The 22,145-nt window shown below is 48.2% G+C and overlaps 1 protein-coding gene across 1 annotated transcript; it reads right to left on the reverse strand.

Annotated features, from left to right (window-relative positions):
- Positions 1-1,432: 1,432 nt before the first annotated feature.
- Positions 1,433-21,542, reverse strand: LOC116510436 (frizzled-4). The gene is made up of 2 exons (XM_032219999.1): positions 21,100-21,542; positions 1,433-3,108 (listed from the first exon to the last, which is right to left on the reverse strand). The coding sequence occupies exons 1-2, from the start codon at positions 21,364-21,366 to the stop codon at positions 1,774-1,776; spliced, it is 1,602 nt and encodes a 533-aa protein (XP_032075890.1). The 5' UTR covers positions 21,367-21,542; the 3' UTR covers positions 1,433-1,773.
- Positions 21,543-22,145: the final 603 nt, after the last annotated feature.

A 22,145-nucleotide genomic window follows, 5' to 3' on the forward strand; every position in this document is an offset into this window, starting at 1 on the left:
GCCCCTCCAGAGCTCCGATTTCACTGGCAGAGGGCTAGCAAAAACAAATTTCCAGCAAAAATGGCATTTATTCACAAGGCAAGGAGGCATTGAGAAATTCCTCCGCTGGAGACAATGGATCACCCGAGCCCAGTCCGGGCCACCACAGGTGTCCCCCGACACAAATGTCATTGAGCTGGCCATGCCCACCCCAGACATGCCCATACCCTTGGCCCCACAAGGTCAAACACCACCCTGATGCAACCCTCAATGGAATCGAGTTTTATACCCCTGCTCTAAGATGTGCGGACTTCATCTCCCAGAATTCCCTAGCCAGCATGCTATGCTGGCTGAGATAGCCTGGGAATTGAGGTCCACACCTCTTAAAGAGGACCAAGGTTGACAAACATGAAAACAGGCCCCCAAAAGCTTAATTTTGAAGATGCTATTTAAATCATGGCAATGGGTATTGAAAAGTCCCCACCTCTACCCCTTAGCCTTTCTGAGAATAAAAACCAGCTAAACATTTTAAGCCCTAAGCTCTACAAAGGAAACGCCACATATCGGATGCCTTCGGGCCTCCAATTTGGAAAAAGCTGCCAGACATTTGTTAAAAGTGGGGATTTAGTTCAAAAAAAAAAAAAAAAGGAAGAATTGTTCCATTTCTTGGAAAATGTTAAACTCCCGCCTCGATAGCGGAGGCTAAAAGTTTAATTCCTGAGCCAAACTTCCGCCAGCAACTTCTTAGTGAGACTTGAAAGTTAAATTAAGAAGGAAAATAGATGCATTATGCTTCGGTGTGTGTGTTTTTTTTTTTAAAGGAAAGAACTTCTGCATCTCTCAAAATTTCCCCCCCAGAACTTAAAAACCAGCTGTTGCCCCTGCAGGGGATTGGGTTATCACTGTTATCCTCCTGTGATGTTTGAAGGTTAATCTTGTTTAGTCACTGCTGCAACGAAATACGAAAAGAAATCCTGCAGCTATTGTCCTTAAAGTTGCTTGGAACTATTGTGTTTGAAAGTTTATTTGAAATCTATCAAGGCAAAGGGTTTCCTGGATTTGATGACCTTATCTCTTGCACTGTGACATCATGATGTCATTTGGGGCTCATCCTGATTAGAAACGCATCCTGTTTCCATTCCATGTTTGTTTCCTCACACCAAATGCAGCCTAAAACCTTCAACGTTTTTTAGTCTGAGGACGCTAAAGGCAAATTGACTTCTTCGCTTGAAACGGAGACCTTTCTCTGGTTTGTGTTTGAAGGAATTCTGAAGAATTCCAAAGTTTGCACCCTAAACTGCAACTTTCTGCGGCTCTGGACATCATCCCTTATCCAAGTTGAGAGACCTTGGATTCAAAATTCCCGGACACCAGCAATTCTCCCCAAACCTTGCAAGGGATTCCTAGGAATTCCTTCCTCTTGCCATTTTATTCTCTTGTATTATTTTATACAAGACAGTGATTGATGTGAGTCAGAACGGGATAAGGGGAAGAAGGAAGGGAGTGAGAGAAGGCACATTGTGCGTTATCAGGAGGCCCACAAATCCTAAAACCACTGCTTGTTGATAGACACCTCTGCCCTTTATCTTCACAACTTCGTGAAGCCTCCCCCTCCCCCAGCGTGATTGAATTCCCTTGCTGCTCTCCTCTCCTCCTTCAAAATTCTGCAAAAACTCAAATATTTCTCAATAAAGGATTCGTTCCAACGCTCCTTCTCCAGGTGCTGCTATCCCGCCAGCTCCTCCTGCACTGGGGAGGTGAAGGAAATAGAATTTGTTGGTCCCTGTCCTTTCTTTATACCACTGTCTCGTTCCCTTTCCCGGGCTTCATCCACCCGTCCGCCGCCCTTTTCGCTCCCCGCTTTACCCTCCCCGAATTCACCAGTCTATTGGAGCACTTTTGCCAAGTGTGTAGCGTCTTGGCCGACCAAATCCACATGCCAGACGTGATGCCTACAAGCAGGGACATGAAAATCTTGAGCATCTCCACAGCCATGTTGGAGGCGTCCGCAGAGTAGCGGAAGATTCCCCAGTTGGAGATCTCATAAAAGTAACAGGCAATGACGCAAGTTGCCGGCACTGTGTAAAGCACGGAGAACACGCCAATCTTCACCATCAACCTCTCCAGCTTGTCCGTTTTGGTCCCGTCCTTTTGGAGGTTGGACCGGATCTTAAACAAAGCCACCAAGCCAGCCGCGATGAAGAGGGTGCCGATGACCAAGTAGGTGAAAAGGGGGGCCACCACAAAGCCAGTCAAGGCGTCGAGGTTCTGGTTGCCCACGTAGCACAGTCCCGTCAGCTCGTCGGCGTCAACCAACCTCATGATCAGGATGACGATGGTCTTCACGGCGGGGATAGCCCAGGCGGCAATGTGGAAATACGAGCTGTGCATCTCGATGGCCTCGTGGCCCCACTTGAGCCCGGCGGCCAGGAACCACGTGAGGGTGAGGATCACCCACCAGATGGAGCTGGCCATGCCGAAAAAGTACATCAGCAAAAAAATGATGGCGCATCCGGTGTTCTTCAGCCCCTCCTGGATGAGAACAGGTTCTACGGCTTCGTCGAAGTCACAGGAAATCCTTTCTCGGCCTACGGTCAGCCGGACAATATAAGCGATGCTATAAATATTGTAGCACATGCTCAGGAATATGATGGGCCGCTCCGGATAGGAAAACCGAGTGGAATCAATCAGGAAGGTCAAGACTGTGAAGGCGGTGGAAATGAAACACAGGCTCGCCCACACGGCCATCCAGATGTCGGTGAATGCCTTGGCGGACCGGCTGTAGAGGCCAGCGTCGTAGCCACACTTGAGGACGCACGTCAAGCTTCTCCGGACCCAAATGTACTGGTCCGAGTTTGACCCGACGCTCTGGCATTCCTCGCCGGGGTGCAAGGGGGCCTTGCTGTGAAGGGGGACGTCTTCGTCTCCCGGCCCCTCCATGCACATGTGATTGTGGTCGTTGTGTGGTGGGAATTTGCTGCAGTTCAGGTTTTCTGGCCAGGAGAAGCCAAATTCTTTCAGGACCGGCTCGCATCGCCTTTTGACGGAGAGGCACATGCCGCTGCAGGGGCCGATCGGGATGTTGATTTGCTCGGTGCACATGGGGACATAGACGGAGCACAGGAAGAACTGGAGGAGGGGGACAAAAAAAAAAGGACAAAGCAACTTCAGAAAAGCACACACAATGTTGTCTTCCCAATGTATCCTAGACTTCTCTGCGTTTCCCAACCTTGCGTACTTTAAGAAGGGTGGACTTCAACTCCCAGAATTCTCCACACAAATCGAAACTGATTCATTTTGACCTAGGCTTCGCCAGCAGCACGAAGTCTAGTCCGAGTCCTGATAAACCCCTTTTATTTAATTCACAGTGAATTCCTCTCCAGCAAAGTCTTTCCTCTCCCACAGTCTTTCAAGATAGTTTGCAATTACCGACCTTTATCAGGCTTGGAGAGTGGCCAGGCCGATATCTTTCAGACGCCTCAATACTTGGCAAGAATGCAAGGAATGAACTAATTGTCTCCTGCAAACTCCACTCCCCTTTCGCTCCTCTTTTATTCCCTATGGGAGGGGCCATTCACCGTCCACCTGTGGCCTTACTCCCAAGTCCACCCACTGTTCTTTAGCTGTTCCCTTCGTCAGACAACTCTGCGCATACGCACACTGGGAACAGGCTCCAGCTGTTCATCTGCCTCACTGATGTCTGACCCCGAAGGCAGGTGATAACTGTCAGACAGCCCTGGCCCCATCTCTGCCTCCAATGCAGAGTCTTCCCAGCCTCCAAGACTGGCCCATGTTCCTTCTCAACCTCCTCACTGTCCGAATCTGTTGCCAGCTCCGCTGGCCACTGGCAGACCACAAGAAAAGCCAGATTCACCTAACCGCCATGTTACTAACTTAAAGTGATTCACTTCAACAGCCGTAGCCAAAAAGGTCATAAAATGAGGCCAGACTCACTTAACAACTGGCTTGCTTAGCAACAAAAATTTTGTTGTCAAATGTGGTTGTAAATCAAGGGTTTTTTTGCATAGAAATCAACAATCAGGGATCTAGCTAAAAGCATGTCCTTTGTCTTCCTTGACATAGGTAGGTTTTGTGTACAAAAAGAGAACAACCAAACTAAACCGAAATCTCCAAACCAAATATGGCCATCCATGTATTTTTTCTTGGCAACAGTTATTTGCTATTACTGGAATGTCTTTTCAAGTTCCCAGCCTGAAAAGCCAGTTTGGTCTAGTGGTTAAGGCATTAGGCTAGAAAGCCGCAGACTGTGAGTTCAAGTCCCACCTTAGCCAGCTGCTTAACTTTAGGGTAATCACCAGGAGATTGTGATTTCTAGTCCCACTTTAAGAATGAAAGCCAGTTGGGTGAATCCGGGCCAATCACCCGGAGATTGTGATTTCTTGTCCCTCCTTAAGAATGAAGGCCAGTTGGGTGAATCTGGGCCGATCACCAGGAGATTGTGATTTCTAGTCCCGCCTTAGGCATGAAAGCCAGTTGGGTGAATCTGGGCCAATCATCAGGAAACGGTAATTTCTAGTCCCGCCTTAAGCATGAAGGCCAGTTGGGTGAATCTGGGCCAATCACCAGGAAATGGTAATTTCTAGTCCCGCCTTAAGCATGAAAGCCAGTTGGGTAAATCTGGGCCAATCACCAGGAGATTGTGATTTCTAGCCCCACCTTAGGCATGAAAGCCAATTGGATGACCTTGGGCCAGTCACTCTCTCAGCCCAACCCACCTCACAGGATTGTTGTTGCAGAGAAAATGAAGTTATTTGTAAAAATAATAAAGGCAATAGATAAATAAATAAATAAATAAAATCAGCCCATGTTGAACCACATTCCCAGCCTGGGTTCCCATCCAAATATTAGCCAGGTTCAACCCTCCTTAGCTTGAGAGTATCAGCCTATCTAAGAACGACAGGACAACAAACTTCCCTATTAAATTTTTTTGAGAACTGAAAGATTCTGGATTTTACCCAAAGTCTCCCCCTCTCCAAATAAGCTCCCTCACCACAACAAAGCCAAGATTAAAGCAGGCCTGTTAATGCACCGCATCAAACATGATACTGTTTTTGAAGAAAGAATATTGAAATATACCATTTTTTTAAAGGGGAGAAATTCATAAAAATGATGCTGAGACACCCCTTCCCCTTTACAATGGAGAAACCCAGTTGCAGAATTGATGATAATGTTGATAATAGTCCTATTTCATTTAACATTAATAAAGCTAGTATCTTTAGAAGTTTAAAGTGATTTTTTTCTGTCCTAACTATAAGGTAAAGGTAGAGGTTCCCCTCGCACATATGTGCTAGTCGTTCCCGACTCTAGGGGGCGGTGCTCATCTCCGTTTCAAAGCCGAAGAGCTAGAGCCATCTGAAGACGTCTCCAGGGTCATGCAGCCAGCATGATTAAACACCGAAGGTACACGGAGCGCTGTTATCTTCCCACAAAAGGTGGTTCCTATTTTTCTACTTGCATTTTAATGTGTTTTCGAACTGCTAGGTTGGCAGAAGCTGGGACAAGTCACGGGAGCTCACTCCATTACGCAGCCGAGGTGGCGCAGTGGTTAAATGCAGCACTGCAGGCTACTTCAGCTGACTGCAGTTCTGCAGTTTGGCTGTTCAAATCTCACCGGCTCAGGGTTGACTCAGCCTTCCATCCTTCCAAGGTGGGTAAAATGAGGACCCGGATTGTTGTTGGGGGCAATATGCTGACTCTGTAAACCGCTAAAAGAGGGCTGAAAGCCCTATGAAGCGGTATATAAGTCTAACTGCTAGTGCTAGGGATTCAAACCACCGAATTGCTGACCTTTCTGATCGATAAGCTCAGCGACTTAGCCATTGAGCCACCGCGTCCCTATAGCTATGCATAGTTCTATACATAGGAAGTTATTTTTCACACAAAAGCACAGGTTACACAAAAGAAAAATATGTCCCCTCCCAAATGCTAAACATGAATATACATGGCGATACCCCAGCCAAGCACTTTATAAAAACTTCACCGAATCAAGAAATGTTTGAAGCTGCCACCAGAAATAACTGGGATTAATAGAGCCAGAAAGAATTCCGAACCATTGTTTTTCAGGCTTTATACAGATTGTCCTCAACGTACGACGGTAACTGAGCCCCCAATTTAGGTTGTAAGTCACAACAGTCATAAAGTGGGCTACTAAATGACAACAGCTGAATTTATGACATTTTTTTTTGTTGCTGCTGTTAGCGAACACGCTAACAGTTGTAACAACTGAAGCCCACCGATTTTTTTCTGGAAACCTGGAAGTAATGCTGGTTTCTTGCAAAAACATAGTTAATTGTGGTCATATGAATGGCCATAAAATGCAGGCCAGTTGCTGAGCTTCCAAATTATGGTCATGTGACGTGGTATGTATTTGTGTGTGTGTGAGAGAGAGATAAAAAGGTAAAGGTTCTCATCACACATATGTGCTAGTTGTTCCCGACTTTAGGGGGCGGTGCTCATCTCCGATTCAAAGCCGAAGAGCCAGCACTGTCCAAAGACGTCTCCATGGTCATGTGGCCGGCATGATTAAATGCTGAAGGTGCATGGAACACTGTTCCCTTCCCACCAAAGGTGGTTCCTATTTTTTCACGTGCTTTCGAACTGCTAGTTTGTCAGAAGCTGGGACTAGTAACGGGAGCTCATTCCGTTACACGGTGCTAGGGATTTGAACCGCCGAACTTCCAACCTTTCTAATCAACAAGCTCAGTGTCTTAGCCCCTGAGCCACCGCGTCCCTTTTAGAGATAGACAGGGAGAGCTTTGAATCTGGATGTTAAGTAGCTTTTAACTTCGACCAACTGGTCATAATTCAAGGATTACTGTATATCCTCATAGCACAAGGGTGCTCAAACTTGAACAACTTTAAAGTTTACGGACTTCAACTCCCAGCATGGCTGGCTGAGGAATTCTGGGAGTTGAAGTCCACAAGTCTTAAAGTTTCCAAGTTTGGAAACTCCTGTCACAGGGTAATAGATACAGACGAGTTCTTGTTCAACATCTTCTCATATATTTACCTTGCAATGCAACTGTGTGCCTGTTTACTTGAAGATCAGCCTCGGTGTCACCCTTGACGCTTGCCTCCAAGTAGACATATTTACCTTAGGATCACAAACTCAGTCATGGAAAAAGCCAGGCCTTTGATGTGTGAGTGAGTGTGTGTGTGTGTGTGTGTGTGTGTGTGTGTGTGTGTGTTGCATACGCATGTGTGTGCAGTTTTCTTGGCAAGATTTCAACAGTGGTGTAGGAAGTTAGCACCCACCCCTCTCCTAGAAAAAATGAGATATTTTAGGAAATATTTAAAAGGGCAGACTATTTCCCCTAGACGGGAGGAAGAAACTCATCTCCTCCCCCCACCTTTGTCAACGGGCCATTAAGGCCTGAGCCAGTCTATTCTACATAACAAAGATCTCCCCCTTCAGCTCCAGGGTGATGGGATTAAGACATGGCCCTCAGGATGTGATAGGAATAGCCCTCTACCCATCTCACCACATGGCACCTGGGAAGATTACATCACCCAGCAAGGCTCAACCAAGCCTGGGAGACAAGCAGCCTACAAAGTTAGCTAAGACCACTGACCGCGAATCAAAGCACATTTCTTACACAGGAACAGGAAACTCTAAGGTGGGAACACTCTCAGCATCTCTCCCCTTCCCCACCCCCCGGACCTCAAACCATGTCCACCATTAAAAATCATCTTTCTAAACAGTCTCCATGTTTCCAGTGTCTTTTCCCCCACTTAGAACTGAACCCAGATGAACATTTCTTCCAACAGTGGTTTGTTATTGTCTCCTTCTTAGAGCTGCGAGAAAGTGACCGGTCCAAGGTCATCCATCTGGCTTCAGGTTTAAGGCAGGACTAGAGCTCCCAATAACCTAGTTTCTAGCCTGATGCCTTAACTACCGGTAACTACACCAAACTGGATTTTTGGAAATATGAGTGTGGTCTTAGGAGGAGGAGGAGGAGGAGGAGGAGGAGGAGGAGGAGGAGGAGGAGGAGGAGGAGGAGGAGGAGGAGGAGAAGGAGGAGAAGGAGGAGAAGGAGGAGGAGGAGAAGGAGAAGGAGGAGGAGAAGAAGGAGGAGAAGGAGGAGGAGAAGAAGAAGGAGGAGGAGGAGAAGGAGAAGGAGGAGGAGGAGAAGGAGAAGGAGGAGGAGAAGGAGAAGGAGGAGGAGAAGAAGGAGGAGGAGAAGAAGGAGGAGGAGGAGGAGGAGGAGGAGAAGAAGAAGAAGAAGAAGAAGAAGAAGAAGAGGAAGAGGAAGAAGAAGAAGAAGAAGAAGAAGAAGAAGAAGAAGAAGAAGAGGAAGAAGAAGAAGAAGAAGAAGAAGAAGAAGAAAGGAACACCTATTGAATTTAATATAAATATTTATGGTCCTACCAAAGTTGTGTTTGCCCTTCACCATTATTGGCCTAGAGAATGGCTCTTAAGCCAATATCATTCCACTCCAAACGATTAATACAGATCGTCCACAACTTACAATCACAATTGAGCCAAACGTACAACTACAATTGAGCCCAGAATCTCCATTGCTAAGCGAAACATTTCTTAAGTGAGCTTTTCCCGATTTTATGACTTTATTTGCTTCCGTGGTTAAGCGAATCCCTGCCGTTGTTTAAGTCAGTAACACAGTTGTTAAGTGAAGCTGGTTGATTGGTGCTTGTCGGACGGTCGCAAAAGGGGATCACGCAACCCCCGAGGACGCCGCAACCATCATAACTACGAGCCAGTTGTCAAGAAGCTGAATTTTGATCGTGCGACCTTGGGGAATGCTGCAACAGTCGTAAGTGTGAGAAACGGTCATCATTCACTTTTTTTCAGGGGTAAAACTTTAAATGATTACTAAATGAACTGTCGTAAGTGGGGGACTAGCTGTACTTTGGTAGGAGGCACTAAGAAATTCAGAGGGCTGAATGGAAAAAAGATAAGAGGTTAGATCTGAACACAGAGTCTCTTGATTCAGGCCATGCTCTCAATCTCTGCATCCAAAAGGAGATATAAATTGGTTTTTTTCCACTCCAGTTTTATGCAAACTGGAAAACCTGTTAACGTCTTACCACTTCCCTGAAAAAGCCACCCCAAACTGGTCCATTCTAGCCGCTAGCAACAAGCAAATAAACCATTTACGGATCCAAGGAAATGGAAAGCTTTATTGCAGTTTTGGATCGCTAATTATTAATGTGGGCTAGAAACATGCCTGAATGCATTTGACCTACGAAGCTGTTTCAAATGTGTTTTTAAAAGCCGGGGCTCACTTAGCGTGGCCCAAGCTGAGTCACTGCCTGATTCTCCCCTGCAGTTTCGTTTTCGAGCATGTTAAATGGAGGGATTTTCCGCCTCCATTAAGGTGAACATATCTGACATACTTTAAGGCAACTGCTGGTTTTGTCTTTTGTTTATTAATGTCAATTTGGAGCACCCACTCTGGTGTCAGCGCTGAGTGCGGTTGTGTAAATTCCTCAGCTACCTGAGCAAACACACACACTCTGTGCAGGAATCACCTGCCAATCTCCTCAGACAAACCTGAGATTTTCTTTTCAAGACAAACAACTGTTTTTTTGCCTCGGTGTGCAAATTAATGTGGGAGGGGGAAAGAGGGGGGGGAGACGAGGGGGGGTTGGCAGAGAGGGAGGGAGGGAGACACACACACATATACACAGAGAGAGAAACAGAGAGAGAGAGACAGAGAGAGACAAAGACAGAAACAGACAGAGACAGAGACACAGAGAGCGAGACACACACACACACAGATAGACACAGAGAGAGAGAGACAGAGAGAAACACAAACACAGAGACAGAGAGAGAGACACACAGAGAGACAGAGAGACAGAGACAGAGAGAAAGAGAGAGAGAGCAACAGAGAGAGATACACACAGAGACAGAGAGAAAGAGAGACAGAGAGAGCAACAGAGACAGAGACAGAGAGAAAGAGAGAGACAGAGAGAGCAACAGAGAGAGAGAGAGAGAGAAAGAGAGAGAGAAAGAGAAAGAGACAGAGACAGAGAGAAAGACACAAACACAAAGACAGAGACAGAGACAGAGAGAAAGAGAGAGACAGAGAGAGCAACAGAGAGAGAGAGAGAGAAAGAGAGAGAGAAAGAGACAGAGACAGAGAGAAAGACACAAACACAAAGACAGAGACAGAGAGAGAGAGACAGAGAGAAAGAGAGAGAGAGCAACAGAGAGAGACACACACAGAGAGACAGAGAGAAAGAGAGAGACAGAGAGAGCAACAGAGACAGAGAGAAAGAGAGAGGCAGAGAGAGCAACAGAAAGAGAGAGAGAGAGAAACACACAGAGAAAGAGACAGAGAGAGAGAAAGAGAGAGACAGAGCAACAGAGAGACAGGGAGAAACACAGAGACAGACAGAGAGAGAGACAGAGAGAGACAGAGCAACAGAGAGAGAGAGAAACACAGAGAGACAGAGTCAGAGAGAGAGACAGAGAGAAAGAGAGACAGAGAGAGACAAAGACAGAGAGACAGAGACACAGAGAGAGAGACAGAGTGACAGAGAGACACAGAGAGAGAGAGACAGAGAGAGAGAGAGAGAGACAGAGAGAGAGACAGACATACACACACAGACAGACAGAGAGACAGAGAGAGAGAAGGAAAAGGAGAAAAACTTTAGACAGATTGCATTACAGCTTTGCAAAAAACAAACAAACCGCCAGATCCTTTGTGGATTTAGATGTTATTGTAAGTCTGTTTCTTATCTTGGCAGATTCACACCCAGTGGAAAACTTTGCTACTGCTCATCTAGGGAAGAGAAGAACCAGGGGAGGCAGGATAGCAGCCTTCCAATATTTGAGGGGCTGCCACAGAGAGGAAGAAGTCAAGCTATTTTCCAAAGCACTTGAAGAGCAGACAAGGAATAATGGATGGAAAATGACCAAGGAGAGATTCAACCTGAAAATACGGAGAAATTTTCTGACAGTGAGAACAATCAACTGATGGAACAGAAGTTGCCTTCAGAAGTTGTGGGAGCTTCATCCCTGGAGTCTTTCAAGAAGAGACCGGATTGCCATTTGTCAGAAATGATGTAGGCCTCTCTCCTACTTGGGCCTCCAGAACGACTTGCCTCCAGAAATTGTGGGTGCTTCATCACTGGAAGTTTTTAAGAAGAGACTGGACAGTCCCTTGTCTGAAACGGTATAGGATCTCCTGCTTCAGCAGAGGGTTGGACTAGAAGACCTCCAAGGTCCCTTCCAACTCTATGCTGATTCTGCTTCATTCTGAAAGCCCCTCACCATCCTCTCAGCTTTAGCTTCCAAACTGCCACACCATGAGCGAGAAAGAGACTTACACAATATGCTGATCGTGATTGCAAAACAATAGTGGAGAACCAAGATATGCTATTTGCTGGTTAACAGGAAAGTCTATGAACTGACCTAAGATGACTTAAAAAAAAACTCTTCTAAAAATAATGTAGAGACATAGGGCAAATCCCAAGACAGTGGAACCTCTATGTTTATTCTAAGCAAGGACTTCACTGCAGTGGTGAATTTTTTTTTTTTTAACTACCGGTTCTGTGGGTGTGGCTTGGTAGGCGTGGCAGGGGAAGGATACTGCAAAATCTCCTTTCCCTCCCAATCCAGGGAAAGGATATTGCAAAATCTCCATTCCCTCCCAACTCCTGGGGGGACGATACTGCGAATTCTCCATTCCCACCCTACTCCAGGGGAAGGATACTGCAAAATCTCCATTCCCAGCTCACTTCTGAGAAAGGATACTGCAAAATCTCCATTCCTACCACACTCCAGGGGAAGGATATTACAAAATCTCAATTCCCTCCCAATCCAGGAAAAGGATACTGCAAAATCTCCATTCCCAGCCCACTCCTGGGGGAAGGATATTGCAAAATCTCTATTCCCACCCTACTCCAGGGGAAGGATACTGCAAAATCTCCATTCCCACCCCACTCCAGGGGAAGGATACTGTAAAATCTCCATTCCCACCCTACTCCAGGGGAAGGGTACTGCAAATTCTCCATTCCCACCTTATCCAGGGGAAGGAATACGTCATTTGATGTTGGCGTGGCGAAGTGAGTTTGACAACCCTGGTTTAGAATAGAATAGAATAGGGAATAGGGAATAGGGAATAGGGAATAGGGAATAGGGAATAGGGAATAGGGAATAGGGAATAGGGAATAGGGAATAGGGAATAGGGAATAGGGAATAGGGAATAGAGTAGAGTAGAGTAGAGTAGAGTAGAATAGAATAGAGAATAAGAATAAAATAGGATAGGGAATAGGAATAGGAATAGGAATAGGAATAGGAATAGGAATAGGATAGAAGAGAAGAGAAGAGAAGAGAAGAGAAGAGGGAATAGAAATAGGAATAGGATAGGATAGGATAGGATAGGACAGGACAGGATAGGGAATAGGGAATAGGGAATAGGAAATAGGAATAGAATAGCATAGAATAGCATAACAGAATAGAATAGCATAGCATACTATTGTTTTACTAAATAAAACAATATAATTGTAAAGATATAAGCAACAAGGTTATAGTCATAAGTAAAAAAGGAGATAGGTAATAGGAAGGAAGAGAAGAATAATAGTAATATAGTCTTAGTAAATAGTTTAACAGTGTTGTGAGAATTGGTTGTTTAGCAGATTGATGGCATGTGGGGGAAACTGTCCTTGTGTCTAGTTGTTCTGGTGTGCAGTGCCCTATAGTGTCATTCTGAGGGTAAAAGAGGCCATTATGGTGCAAAAACAATAAGGTGACCAGACGTCCCGCTTTTGGCGGGACACACCCGCCTTCCAACGCATTTTCCCGCGTCCCGCCCGCCTTTTTAAAAGGCACGCTTTTTTTGGCGCTCGCAGCTCCCGCCCATCAGCTGCTAGCTTGCTGGGCTGGCTCATCGTTCTGTTCTCTATCCTACCAGATGAGCCAGCCCAGCAAGCTAGCAGCTGATGGGCGGGAGCTGCGAGCGCCAAAAAAAGCGTGCTTTTAGCCTTTTACCTACTACCTACAAATTTAAGCCAGCTCAGCCTCCCGCTCACTGATTGGATTGGCCTGGACTCCAGCCAATCAGTGAGCTGGCTGGGATGGGAAATTTTCAGCACGCTTGCGCGAGTTTCCATTTCCTTTCTACAAAAGACGAGAGAGGTTGCAGCTGCGCTGACTGGTGAGTAATCTAATTCTAATCGAATTTTCCGCTCGCCGCGGCAGGAGGAAAGGGTGGGGGCAGCTGCAGCCGCCCGCGGCAGAGAAGTTCCATGCGGTGCAGGGGCTCCCGCCGCCCGGCAGAAGCCCCTGAACCGCGTGCGGGCGGCTGCCCCCTCCTCCTCCCTGTCCTCCTGCGGCCGCGAGGAGTAGTCCGTTCGTGCAGAAATTGCCCGCCCTGGCTGAGTGAATTGGGATCGCCTGCGGCCGCGAGGAATACTCCGTTCGTGCAGGAGTCCTCGCGGCCGCAGGCGATCCCAATTGAATTCACTCTGTGCGGGCGGCAGGCGCTGCGCCCACGAGGAGCTGCCTCTTCGTGAATGGGATCGCCGCCTCCGAGAGCATGGGTGCAGCGGCTGCCGCCCGCACAGAACGTCGTGCGGGGGTCCTGCCGCCCGGCAGAAGCCCCGGGACCCAGTGCAAATTCGCTGCGCAAGGTGAAACGGCCGGCAGCAGCCTCGCTCTCCTGCTGCGGCTTCTGTTTCAGTAGGGAAGAAAACTTCCTTTCGCTTCCCGGGCTTCTGCCGCCCGGCAGAAGCCCCGGACCCAGTCAAATTCGGGAAGCGAAAGGAAGTTTTCTTCCCTACTGAAACAGAAGCCGCAGCAGGAGAGCGAGGCTGCTGCCGGCCGTTTCACCTTGCGCAGCGAATTTGACTGGGTCCCGGGGCTTCTGCCGCCCGGGACCCAGTCAAATTCGCTGCGCAAGGTGAAACGGCCGGCAGCAGCCCTGCTCTCCTGCTGCGGCTTCTGTTTCAATAGGGAAGAAAACTTCCTTTCGCTTCCCGGGCTTCTGCCGCCCGGCAGAAGCCCCGGGACCCAGTCAAATTCGGGAAGCGAAAGGAAGTTTTCTTCCCTACTGAAACAGAAGCCGCAGCAGGAGAGCGAGGCTGCTGCCGGCCGTTTCACTTTGCGCAGCGAATTTGACTGGGTCCCGGGCTTCTGCCACCCGGCAGAAGCCCCGGGACCCAGTCAAATTCGCTGCGCAAGGTGAAACGGCCGGCAGCAGCCTCGCTCTCCTGCGGCCAGCGTCCGTTTCAGTCGCTTCCCTTGTCCGTCTTGATTGCTGGAAGCAGTAACAAACGGCGCGTCCGCTCCGCATCGCCCTGACAACCACCCCAGCCGGCGGCTACCGGGCCTCGCTGGAGTCAATTGCAAAACTGCGTTCAGCGCTTTGAGGACCTGAGGCATCTTGGGAAATGTAGTTCCCTATCAGAAAGAATGGAGTAGCTGCGAATTTGTAACAACATAATATAACTTGGTGCTTCGCAGGTTACGAAAATCTCGTTTGATTTGCACACTGTTTTTTAAAAGTTAGATAAAGAAATTATGCTGTGAAAGCGACTAGATAGCCCCCCTCCCCTTCCTGTGTGTGAGAAAGGGAAGGAGAGGAAGGAAGGAGGGAGGGGGGAGGAAAAGAAGAAGGGAGGGGGGGAGAAGATGGAAGGAGAAAAGATGGATGGAAGGAGAAAGAATGGAAGGAGAAGGAGGAAGATGGAAGAAGAAAGGAAGAAAAAGAAGAAGGGAGGGAGAAGGAAGGAGGTAGGAAGAAAAGGGGAAGAGAGGGAAAGAGCAGAAAGACAAAGAGGATGAAGTTGATAGGCAAGAGGAAGGGGGAAGGAAGGGAAAAAAGAGGGAGAGAGGAAAGAAGAAAGGATGGAACTAGAAAGGAAAGAAGGGAAGGAGGGAGGAAAGGGGAAGACAGGGAAAGAGCAGAAAGACAGAGAAGGTGAAGGTAGATAGGCAGAAGGAAGGAAGAAGCAAGAAATAGGAAAGGAGGGAAGGAGAAAGGAACAAAAGCAAAGAGGAAGGGAGAAATGGAAAGAGCAGAAAGACAGAGAAGGTAGATAGGCAAAAGAAATGAAGCTGAAAGAATGGAAGGAGGAAGGAAGAGAAAAAAGGAAGAAGGGAGTGAGTGAGGAAAGGAGATGATGGAAGGAGAAAGGAAGGAAGAGAGGGAAAGAGCAGAAGATGGATATGTTGGCATGAAAGGGATCCGGGCACAATCTCACCTGTTCCAAGTAAAGTTGCCTTTTGCAATTGGCTACCGGTAATCCTCGACTTACGACCAGGATTGATCCCCCAATTTCTGTTGCTAAGGGAGACGTTTGTTAAATGATTTTTGCCTCATTTTGCGACCTTTTATTGCCACGTTAAGTGAATCATGGTGGTTGTTAAGTCAGGAACATGGCTGTTTAGTGACCAAAATTACAATGGCATTGAAAAAAGTGACTGATGACCATTTTTCACACTTAGCGACCATTTTCACACTTAGCGACCGTTGTGGCATCCTCATGGTTACGCGATCAAAATGTTGATGTTTGGCAACGGATTCGTATTTCTGATGATAGTTTGAAATGGTGACAGTATAAATTATTGCTGGTGTAATACTTAACAATGGTTTTTAAGGATTTCTTTTATTTATAGAATACCTTTTTTATTATTTTGGGGGGATTTTTACTTTTAAATTGTTTATAAAATGTATTTACTACAAGAAATGTTCCTTTTTGCAAATGTGATCTTTGCAAATCTTTGTGATGCAATATGTTCAGACCAGGTTTATGTGTCTCAAAGTGGCTGCTATTCTATGGGCAGGCCAGGTTGGTGCAAGGCAGCTTTGCCAGATTTTGTGTGTTTCACCCTCATTGAATTTTATATCGTATAAAGAATGGAAGGAGGAAGGAAGAGAAAAAAGGAGGAAGGGAGTGAGTGAGGAAAGAAGAGGATGGAAGGAGGGAGGAAGGAAGGAAGAGAGGGAAAGAGCAGAAGACAGATAAGGTGAAGGTAGATAAGCAAGAGGAATGAAGGAAGAAGTGAGGAGTCTCGAGGAGGGGGAAAACATTTAGTGACCAAAGTTACAATGGCATTGAAAAAAGTGACTGATGACCATTTTTCACACTTAGCGACCGTTGCGACCATTTTTCACACTTAGCGACCGTTGCAGCATCCTCATGGTCACGTGATCAAAATTTTGTTTGGCAAAAGATTCGTATTTATGCTGGTTTCAGTGTCCTGGGGTGACCTTTTGACAAAAAATTTTTTTTTAATCAAGCCCCCCCCCCCCCCCACCGGTCAAGGGTGTCCCTCTTTTCCAATCTGAAAATCTGGTCACCTTAAAAAACAAGCAAGAAAAAACCCCAAAGAGGAAAGGAAAGTATGGAAGGAAACTATTTTAAGAAATGCTCACCGGGATTAGGCCAAATGCTAATCCAGCATTTGACATAGTAAAATATTTAATCAGGAGCATTTAAACACAACCCCACAGACAGGAAGTAAATATTTCTCTTCCACTGTGGCTCCCTAGCAGTTGGCATGCACGATTCCAGAGGCAACAGCTAGTCCTCGAGTTACGACCCCCATGGAGCCCAACATTTGCATTGCTAAAGTGAGACGGTTGAGTGAGTTTCACCTTCTTTTACAACCATTCTCATCACAGTGCTTAAGTGACTCACGGCAGCTGTTAAGTTAGCAACGCGGCCATTAAGTGAATCTGGCTTCCCCGTTGACTTTGCTGGTCAGAAGGTGGATCAAAGGTCGATCCCATGACCCCGGGGGGCACTGCAACCGTCATAAATATGAATCCGTTAGATTAGCACTTGCAATTAACGGGAAGGAGCAAACCGAGTATTATAGCACATGGGAACTAATCTACCGATGGTTAGAGAACAAATATGAAAGTCAGAAATGAAAGGAGATTGGTGAAATAGAGAAAAATATATGAATAGAATTAAATAATTTAAGAAGAAGGATTGCTACAGTATCAGATATGTTCTGTATATCAGTATTAAGTTACCAGCAGATAAATATGAGTGTGGTTGTAAATTTTTTGCTGGTTGTTATTGCACAAGATATTTGTACCCACACTGTTTAATGGAAGATTTTAGGTATTTAGGTATTTATTAATGCTTATAGGCCGCCCTTTTCCCTGAGGGGACTCAGGGCGGCTTACATAAAATAAGGGGGGGGGGGATGGATTGTTGGTATTAAAAGAATTTTTTTAAAACATTGAATAATAAATAAATAAATATGAATCAGTTGCCGAGCGTCTGAATTTTAGTTCACGTGGATACTGTGATGGTTGGAAGTATGAAAAAACGGTCGTAAGTGATTCTCCCCCCCCCCCCCCAGTGCAGGTCTCACTTTGAAGAGGAGGGCTGGAGGAGGGCCTTCTCTGTGGCTGCTCCGGCCCTCTGGAACGATCTCCCCGTGGAGATTCGGACCCTTACCACCCTTCAGGCTTTCCGTAAACAAAAGGGTTGTAAGTCAAGGACAACCTCTATCACAGTGGGTCTCAACCTTCCTAATGCCGCGACCCTTTAATACAGTTCCTCATGTTGTGGTGACCCCCAACCATAAGATTATTTTATGTTTTCCGTATTTTTTCAAAAATATGTGGTTTCCGATGGTCTTAGGCGATCCCTATGAAAGGGTTGTTTGACCCCCCAAAGGGGTCCCTGACCCACAGGTTGAGAACCACTGCTCTATCAAGACCCCTGGATAGCCACTGTGACTGTACTAGGATTCCATCCAGTCCAACCGGTGGCCTTCAACCAACCTCCTCCAAAGACCTATTAGATCCCACAGATTAGGTCTCCTCCGAATTCCATCTGCCGGCTAATGCCGGCTGTCAACTACCTGGAGGAGGGCCTTCTCTGTGGTTGCTCCGGCCCTCTGGAACGATCTCCCCATGGAGATTCGGACCCTCACCACCCTTCAGGCTTTCCATAAATCCGTTAAGACCTGGCTGTTCCAGCAGGCCTGGGGCTGTTGAGTCCCATCCCCTACTCGAATTGGGTGTGCTTGTTGAGACCTTTTAAATTGTTTTGTATTGTTGTCTGTTCTGTTGCCTTCCCTTTTGTATTGTCCCCCCCCCCTTCCCTTGGTTTTGTTAGCCGCCCGGAGTCCCTAGGGAATAGGGCGGCATACAAGTTGAATAAAACCTCTAAACCTCTAAACCTTAGGAGAACCGATTGAATGGCTGAGCAATGTGTGGCACAGATATCTCTTTTTTAATCCTTCTTGAATTTCCCAGCATTTTGTTTTCACGAATGACCCCTAGAGTAGACCCCTCCTTGTCTGCTTTTTGTCCATTGTGTGAAATTTTTATACACTTCCCTTGTGTTGTGTTGTGTGTGTCTGTGTCCCTCCCTCTCTCCAAGCCCTAAAAACAAAACCATCCCTCCTCCTCCTCCTCCTCCTCCTCCTCCTCCTCCTCCTCCTCCTCCTCCTCCTCCTCCTCCTCCTCCTCCTCTCTGTAATTTTCTCTTGTCCCCTAATCAGTCTTGGTTAAAGGTAAAGGTTCCCCTCGCATATATGGGCTAGCCATTCCCGACTCTAGGGGGCGCTGCTCACCACCGTTTCAAAGCCAAAGTGCCAGCATTGTCCAAAGACATCTCCATGGTCATGTGGCCGGCATGACTGAATGCCAAAGGCGCACAGAACGCTGTTACCTTCCCACCAAAGGTGGCTCCTATTTTTCTACTTGCCTTTTTTTACATGCTAGGTTGGCAGAAGCTGGGGCAAGTAACGGGAGCTCACCCCATTACGTAGCGCTTGGGATTCGAACTGCCAAACTGCCGACCTTTCTGGTTGACAAACTCGGCGTCTTAGCCACTGAGCCACTGTACCTTCTGTCCTACATCCTACAAGCTGTGTTTCCTTACAAGCCTCACTTGCTTTTATTTTCAGTGCCCTCTGGCATGATTCCAAGCTTGGAATTTGGTTCCCCCCCCCCTTCTCAGCTGCGGAAACACACTGTTAACTACTTAACTTAGCACAAGCCTGATCCCCATTGTAATTGTGATCTTCCAGCCATGTAGGGGGACAATTCTCCTGCTTCAACTTCAGCTGGGTGCCGCCCCCCCCCCTCCCTGGCGGGCAACCCAACCATCCTCCAGTCTTTTGCCAAGTACCTGTTTCCTCTCAGCACACCTGATCTCCCCCAAAGCCTCCTGTCTGGGAAACACCCAGGAGTGGATTAATCTCTCCAATACTCCGAAGAGAGAAAAGCATGTTTTTGAAAAGTGCAGGACGAGGAGTCATCGTTCTTTCATGCCCGCTATGAATAGGGTTGGATGGGCTGTTTCTTGCAAAGTTTTACAGTTGTCTGTCTCTGCTCTGCCCAGCCTTCCTTGAGAACCCCCCCCCCCTTCCAGCCTTTGGAAACACCCCACCCACCCACCCATTCACCCACCAGCAGAAAGACAGCCAGATCTGAAAAATACTTGCAAAAAGGGAGCCGTTCTTATCAACCAGGGATGGTCACAGCGTCGCCAGATCTCAGAGAAGGGTGCATGCCCCTATCCAGAGGATGAACTTTCCAAAGCAGCTTTCTTGTGACTGTATATAGAGGCGGTCCTTGATTTACGACCACAGTTCGACACACACACACACACACACACACACACACACAATTTCGGTCACAAAGCGAGACGTCTATTCAGTGAATTTTGCTCCACCTTGCGACTTTTCTTGCCACAGCAGTGGAGTTGAAATCCCTGCACTTGTTAAGTTGTTCACTTAGCAACGCAGTTGTTAAATGAATCTGGTTCTCCCATTGACTTTGTGGCTCAGAGGGTGGCCATAAGGGGATCCCATGACCTCCAGCGACCCAACAACGGTCACCAAGGTGAGTCAAGTTCCCGAGCGCCTGCATTTTGATCACACAACCGTGGGGGCTCCATGCGACAGTCGTAAGTCTGAAAAACGGCTACAGGTCACTTTCTGCAGTGCCGTTGGAACTTTGAATGGTCACTCAACGAACTGTTGTTAAGTCGGGGACTATCTGTAATTCCCAGCTAGACTCAACTTTGATGACAATTCCCACAACCTGTTTGAGCGGGTTGGCTAAAGGGAGTTTTCTGTGTTAGTAGCTTGGGATGCGGTAGCTAAGTGGCTAAGACGCTGAACTTGTCGATCAGAAAGGTCGGCAGTTCGGTGGTTCGAATCCCTAGCAAGGCATAATGGAGTGAGCTCCCATTATTTGTCCCAGTTTCTGCTAACTTAGCAGTTGGAAGACATGTAAAAATGCAAGTAGAAAAATAGGAAGCACCTTTGGTGGGAAGGGAACGGCGTTCCATGAGCCTTTGGCGTTGAGTCATGCCAGCCACATGACCACGGAGACGTCTTCGGACAGCGCTGGCTCTTTGGCTTTGAAACGGAGATGAGCACCGCCCCCTAGAGCCAGGAACAACTAGCACATATGTGCTAGGGGAACCTTTACCCTTAGCCTATATTGGTCAAGCAAGATGACTTCATACCATGTGCCAAAACGTGCAGGGTTTAAGTTGGGCAAAGAAAGGCACAAAGTCTTGGATATGGGCAAGCATTACACACGATCTCAACCGGACCTCTGATAAGGCACTCAGCACATGGCCCGGGAGCTCTTTTGGTGCTCTCTTCCATTCAAGTGGCGCCTCTCAACCCATCTACCCCTGCTTAAAAATAAAATAAAAAAACACCCTCAATTTTGCCAAACTCCGGAGCGAAGAGAAGAGAAACTACAGGAAGTCCACGCTCGATTCCGAGCCTTCTTTTTTTTTTAACCACCTCGATCTTAAAAGTCCAAAGGCTGAGATCTCCACGCGGCTCACCTCGGAGTTAAGGCAGCTTCCAACCCCAATCTGCAGGATTCCCTTTCGCATCCCAGGGAAAGTCAGCCCGGCCCGTGCAGAGAAAGTAAAAACCGACCCGACGAGGAAAAAGTGGAGGGAGAAAGGGATAGTGACCCCCGGGAGGGAGAAAGGGAAAGTGACCCCCCCCCGGGAGGGAGAAAGGGAAAATGACCCCCCCCCCAGGGAGAAAGGGAAAGTGAACCGGGAGAACGGGAAAGTCACCCCCGGGAGGGACAAAGTGAAAGTCACCCCCCCCTCAAGGGAGAACGGGAAAGTGACCTCCGGGAGGGAGAAAGGGAAAGTGACCCCCCCCACACGGGAGGCACCCACCTGCAGCTGGCTGGAGCAGCCGTACTGGATGAGCGGGGTGAACGTGGTCAGCTGGAGCTCGGCGTCGGTCTGGAACTGGCTGCCCACCAGGTTGGGCATCTTGGTGACGTTGTAGCCCAGGTTCTGGCACATGGAGATGCGGATGGCATCGCAGCGGCGCTCCTCTTCGTCGCCGAAAGCGCCCGCCGCCTCCAGCGCCGCCAGCAGCAGTAACAGCAGTAACCGCCGCCGCCGGGCACCTCTGTGCCCCGCCGCCGCCGGGCACATCGTCCGCCAATCCTTCCCGGCTCCAGCCTTGCCGGAGCAGGAACCGAGAGCGCCGCCGCAGCCGCCGCAGCCACTCCTTTCCCCCCGATCGCCGCCCGCCTGCTTTGCGCCGAGCGCCCCGCCGAGCGCGCTTCTGGCTCCGCCGCCGGCGCAGCGCGCTGTGACACCAGGCGAGGCGGTGCTGGCTGGGCGAGAGGGCGGCGCCGGGGCTGCCGGCGAGGAAGGGCGAGAGGGCGGGCGAGCCAGCAACCTGCCCAGGGGAGGGGAGGCCTCGCTGCTTCGGCCCGCCCACCCGCCGCCCGCGGCCTCCGGCGCCGGCCGAGAAAGGCTTGCAGCCGCGGAGATGAAGGACGCCCTGGAACGGAAAGCGCGCGGAGTTCTCGCAGGGTGGGCTCCCCCCACTTTTTTTGCCACGGGATAGAGTAGAGACCACGGGAAGGGTTAATGCCACTTTATAGTGCCTTGGTAAGGCCACACGTGGAGTGGGTCTGGGACAATTTGCACACAGCCAACTTGTCACAACCAACTCATCACAGCCAACTCGCCAGGGTCAACTCAACAAAGGCAGCTTGCCATCACCAACACCACAAATAACTGGGCATGGCCAACTTGCCCCAACCAACTCACCACAGCTAACTTGCCATGGCCAACTTGCCCCAACCAAGTCACAACAGCTAACTTGCCATGGCCAACTCATCACGGCCAACTTGCCTCAACCAACTCACCACAGCTAACTTGCCATGGCCAACTTGCCCCAACCAAGTCACAACAGCTAACTT

The sequence above is a fragment of the Thamnophis elegans genome, chromosome 6 (assembly GCF_009769535.1).
Source record: "Thamnophis elegans isolate rThaEle1 chromosome 6, rThaEle1.pri, whole genome shotgun sequence".
NCBI classification, from domain to species: Eukaryota; Metazoa; Chordata; class Lepidosauria; order Squamata; family Colubridae; genus Thamnophis; species Thamnophis elegans.

Coding starts and splice junctions, on each gene's coding strand:
- LOC116510436 (XM_032219999.1), bottom strand. CDS start 21,366: ATGTGCCCGGCGGCGGCGGGGCACAGAGGTGCCCGGCGGCGGCGGTTA. Junction 3,109..21,099: donor GCTGCTCCAGCCAGCTGCAG/GTGGGTGCCTCC, acceptor CCCCTCCTCCAG/TTCTTCCTGTGCTCCGTCTA.